Below are 5,386 nucleotides of genomic sequence, written 5' to 3' on the forward strand. Positions count from 1 at the left end.
GAAACGGGGCCGAACTCCTTCACGTCTGTACCGTTTTGCCGACCCATCTGCCTTGATCAGTCATGGTTCTGTTGACAGTAGAGGACCAGCCATCTTGGGTCCAGAGTTTGTCGTTCGAAGCAAAGAGCCGGTGAAAATGCTTTCTTTGTTGCATGGTTCTCAGACACAGGTATGTTCAGTTGCTGATAAGATTCTGATTTTGTGAAGATTCATCAGTGTAGAGGAGACATTCGATCATTCTCTCTTGTTCTCTCTCTCAATTTTGTTACCTTTTCCTTCTCTCTCTCTCTCTCTCTCTCTCTCTCTCTCTCTCTCTCTCTCTCTCTCTCTCTCTCTCTCTCTCTCACTCCCCCTCATCCCTCTCTCTCTCTTTCTCTCCCTCTCCCTCTCCCTCTCCCTCTCCCTCTTCCTCTTCCTCTCCCCCTCCCCTTCTCAGCTCTCCCTCTCCCTCTCCCTCTCACTTTCTCTCTCTCTCACACTCTCTCTCTCTCTCACTTTCTCTCTCGCTCTCTCACTTTCTCTCTCGCTCTCTCTCTCACTCACTCACTCTCTCACTCACTCACTCACTCACTCCTCACTCACTCACTCACTCACTCACTCACTACTCTCTCTCTCTCTCTCTCTCTCTCTCTCTCTTTCCCTCCCTCTCTCTCTTTCTCTTTCTCTTTCTCTTTCTCTTTCTCTTTCTCTCTTTCTCTTTCTCTCCCTGTCTCTATCTCTGTCTCTTTCTCTCTTTCTCTCTCTCTCTCCTCTCTCTCCTTCTCTTCTCTCTCTCTCTCTCTCTCTCTCTCCTCTCTCTCTCTCTCTCTCTCTCTCTCTCTCTCTCTCTTCTCTCTCTCTCTCTCTCTCTCTCTCTCTCTCTCTCTCTCTCATTCTCTCTCATTCACTCTCATTCTGTGTCTCTCTCATTCTCTGTCTCTCTCTCTCTCTCTCTCTCTCCTCTCTCTCTCTCTCTCTCTCTCTTCTCTCTCTCTCATCTCTCTCTCTCTCTCTCTCTCTTCCTCTCTCTCTCCTCTCTCTCTCTCTCTCTCTCTCTCTCTCTCTCTCTCTCTCTCTCTCTCTCCTCTCTCTCTCTCTCTCTCTCTCTCTCTCTCTCTCTCTCTCTCTCTCTCTCTATGCTGTGACCACGGCGGCTCAGACATGAACCTACCGTAAAAGAAAAAAAGAAAAAAAAGAAAAAAAAAAAAACTATCTGAAGAGTTTCACTGTTTGTTTTATTTTTACAACAGTGTAATTTTTTTATGCTTTATTTTGAAACAAATATGGAAACAAGAATACATATGACACCAGTACCAGGAAGTTTGAGTACTTTATAATTAACATCCTAGAATTATCATTATTCTGATAGTGTATTAATTTTCTAATGATATATGGTATTCTTTCTTGGGCTGCCAGGAATGTAGTTCTGGTAAGTTCCAGTGTTAAAAACTGTATATTATATAGTGTCATATAAATAATATGTTCACTAGTGGATTTTTATTAACTTCTATCCATACTTTTTCAAAGTATGTGGGAGATTTTGTTGCAGTTGTTAGTGCAGACAAATGTATATAACATGATTACATGTTAATAACTCAAGAGAATACCTTTCCTCACAGACTGTATCATAATATTGAAATAACTCCCTGTCATATTATTTTGTAATGAAAGCAGGAGCAATGTTTTAGAATATAAACTGCATTCTCTGAATTATTTATGTAAACTGATAAGCATTTAGGATGAAAGACAGTTGAGAGTTTTCTTATTGAAAAATGTTTTTATTTCTGTGAATTAAAGAGATGCTACAAATTTCTATTTCATAAAGGAAAAAATTGAATTATATACTGAATATATATAGGCCTACACTGCATTAGAGTGCTTACTTGTATATTAAACTTATTATCTTTATATAATTCAGTGTTCATCAATGATATACTAATGCCAATTTAGATTTCAGCATTACTGAGTTCAATAGGTTTTGTATTGTAGGGAAATATATTGAAATTTATCTATACAAAATCTAATATGCTATTTTATATAGTTTGTTAATGTCTGTGTAGTCTATCAAGTCTATTGTTAATATTTGCAGAGAAATGTGGTGAAGAAGGTAACTGTGGTGTTGTTGACTGGGAGCCGCGTGGAGTTAAGCTGTGATCCTTCTGTTACACGTGTCAACCATGTGCTGCAGGTCAGTCTATGGAGGTCAATTAAGTGATGACATTTTTTATTTTTTGCTTCAGCATAGGTTTTAGAAGTGTACAAAAGTTTGGTGGTCCTTTTGTAGGTGTTGGGGATGAGTGACAGATTAATATGTGGTGTCATAATTATTGTTGTCATTCACATTCAGCTGTTATGCTCCTTTATTTCTTTTTCTTCCATTTTTATGTTGCAACTGTCTTGTATCTAACTTTGATTAGTAATCCTTTACTATGAATATATCATATGATGTGCAGCATGTGTTTCTGAAGCAGTATGGTACAGATATTGATTACAACAGAGTTACTGCCATTCTCAACTTTTTTTATATACATAAATACCAGATATTTTGGAAATAAAAATCAATGAAAATTATGAACATGAGAAAAAATTTAGCCATCCTATTCTTGATTCTAAAGAAAGATAACAGATTTTCTATGATGCTCCCTGTCATTGTCCATATGTTGCATCATATTGCAGGCTGTATTAGAGGAGGAATCCATTGCCCTTGCCCACCTGTTGGGTCTTGCAGTTTTGGGTGGAGGTGAATTTCACTTTGTGGCCCCACAAACAAAGCTGCATAAGGTGAGTTTTTTTTCATTTATCAGTATGAGTTGTATAAAATTAGTCTGAACATAAATCAAATATCTTATATTACAGAGAAATGTCTTGTCATATTGAAAAATGATTCGGTACCTTTGTAGAACATGCACTGACCTCATTTTTGGCAGGTTGCTCCTCCTGGTTGGAAAGAGCGCCATCCAACAAAGGATGGACTGATCCAAGATAATTTTACACTTCATTTGCGAATTATGTATTATTTAAAGTAAGTATGTTTACTCTTACTCTGATTTGTGTCTAATAGCTTTCATTTGACTTTCGTTTAATTGTATTTCTTTCATTTACAAATCTTTTACTTATTTTTTACTGACTTTTTTTTTTTTTTTCTTTAATATTTTCTAGTTTAGGACAACACACATTTTCTTCATTACATTTTTCATTTTATGTGGAGTTACATTATCCTGAAAAGCTACTGCAAGAAAATAGTATGAAATACTGATATAGATTTTATAAAAAAAATATTATTTCATTAGCCTTTATGTTGTAAATAATTCAAGGTTATTACAACCATTATTATAGAACTCTTTTCACCAAACAAAATATAATCTAAGGTTCAGCCATGTGGAGGAGATGGATGCACCCTCGAGGCAGCTGTTATACCTGCAATTGCGACATGACCTACTGGAGAGTCGCTTGCCCTTGTCAGCTGAGTTGCTACTGCAGCTGGCATCACTTGCTCTACAGGCTGAATTTGGTGACCAAAGACATCAGGTAGGAGTCTTCCGTGAATAACTTGAAAAAACATTATAGTGGATATTAATCTGTTGTAAGATGTACACTTATGATATTGTGTAAGAGCATCCTACAGCAGTATTCAGGATATTTTATTTATATAAATGTTCAAGCATTCATTTGTATAACTGATTACTACTCCATGCTGCATATAAAGATGGTACAAAAAAAATTTACTATTTCTTATCATATATGAGCCAGACTTGGAAGGTGCAACTTTTAAAGTATCCTGCACTATTAAATTCATGTACTTTTATGCTGCTAGTACTATTTTTTTTATAATTATTGCTAGGAGCACTGCCAGTAGTTTTGGAATTGTTTTCTTATTTGTAATGACAATTGGTATTTTCCAACTATCTTTGTAAACTACAGGGAATAAATAACTATAGATTATGAAATAAGTTATTAACTGTCATTCCAACCTTTTGCCCTCTAGGATGTAGGCTACTTCCTTCCTGAGCACTATGTCCCTGAACCACTTCTCCGTGGCAGACAAACTGCACACTTAACAGAAGAGCTTCAGAAACGCCACACAACTTTGACTGGTTTGCTTTATACAGTCGCTCAGACACGCTTCATTAGCCTCATTCAAGACAGCCAGCATTATGGAACCCATTATTATCATGTGACACAGGTAAGGCACAATCAAACACTTAAATGTTAGTCGTAACTTTGCCTGGCTAAGCCTGTTTCGTGTAGGATATTTAATGAACTGAGTTTATGCATGTATGTTGAGAATTTAATGAGTTATCAGTGAAATCAATGCTTCTCCTATATCAAGTAGATTCCAGTTGCATGTCTGAATTAATTTCATCTGTAGATGGTTTGATATTTTTTAAACTTGTTTTCATTTAGGAGGATTTTGATCGAGCACTTGAAAGTGTTTTGTTATATATATATATTTAAACCCATATTATAAAGAAAAGATTTTTGCAACTTATCCCCTCCATGTGGTTGGTGCATGTTTGTGGATGTGTTTAACAGATCTAGCTTCACATCTTTGGACATTCTGATATTACATAAATATCATAAATTACATTAATAAAGGATAGTGATCTGTGAGGGGCTCTTGTCCAAATAGAAGGATGTAAAAACTGGCACACACAATATTAAGGAAGGGTTAAGAACACAATGAATTAAAAGTTTCAAGTTAATCCTAAGACTTAGATAGAACGCTCTGAATATTTTTATGATCAAATTCTCCATACCATCGTTGTGAATGTCTGAAGCTTATTAATAAACTGGCATTGCATCTTGACAACAATATTTCATTTAATATTCTCTTATGCATGTTTTGAAGTGATATGTGAAGTAAGAACTTGTGTGTTTAGTTTTGTGGCAGTTTCACATTATGATGACACCTGTCAGTAGCACATCTCTATCTGTAGTTTGAGAGTATTTTTACTCTGCCACCATCCCCTCCTAGGACAAGGGGCGACAGCAGTTGTGGCTGGGCATAGGACGGGAAGGAGTCCTTGTGTTAGGAGCAGGCCCTCCCTCTCTGGAGGCGGTGTGCAGAGCTACAATCCACGGCTGGCCATCCATCAAGAGACTTTCATACGCTTCGCACCGACTCACACTTACACTCCGTTCTCAGGAGAAGGCCAAAATTAAGTTTAATTTGCAGGAGAACAGGTAAGTGTGTAATTTCACAAATGCAGATATTTGTTATAGATGCATGTATGCTTTCTTCTGTTATGATTGGAAATGATTTTGGACTTTAATTAACAAAGATTTTCAAGACTTGTTTGTTTTACATATTAATAGTTTACTTATATATATATATATATATATATATATATATATATATATATATATATATATATATATATATATATATATATATATATATATATAT

The 5,386-nt window shown here is 36.0% G+C and overlaps 1 protein-coding gene across 1 annotated transcript in view; it reads left to right on the plus strand.

Annotated features, from left to right (window-relative positions):
• Positions 1 to 10: 10 nt before the first annotated feature.
• Positions 11 to 5,386, plus strand: part of LOC119579953 — a gene marked incomplete at its 5' end in the record, with an annotated part of 53,383 nt that continues 48,007 nt past the window's right edge. Inside the window, 7 exon segments of the mRNA XM_037927799.1 lie at positions 11 to 169; positions 2,069 to 2,167; positions 2,656 to 2,760; positions 2,907 to 3,001; positions 3,348 to 3,507; positions 3,965 to 4,162; positions 4,955 to 5,163. Coding sequence (XP_037783727.1) covers positions 11 to 169; positions 2,069 to 2,167; positions 2,656 to 2,760; positions 2,907 to 3,001; positions 3,348 to 3,507; positions 3,965 to 4,162; positions 4,955 to 5,163 — 1,025 coding nt within the window.

The sequence above is a fragment of the Penaeus monodon genome, chromosome 13, assembly GCF_015228065.2.
Source record: "Penaeus monodon isolate SGIC_2016 chromosome 13, NSTDA_Pmon_1, whole genome shotgun sequence".
Lineage (NCBI taxonomy): Eukaryota > Metazoa > Arthropoda > Malacostraca > Decapoda > Penaeidae > Penaeus > Penaeus monodon.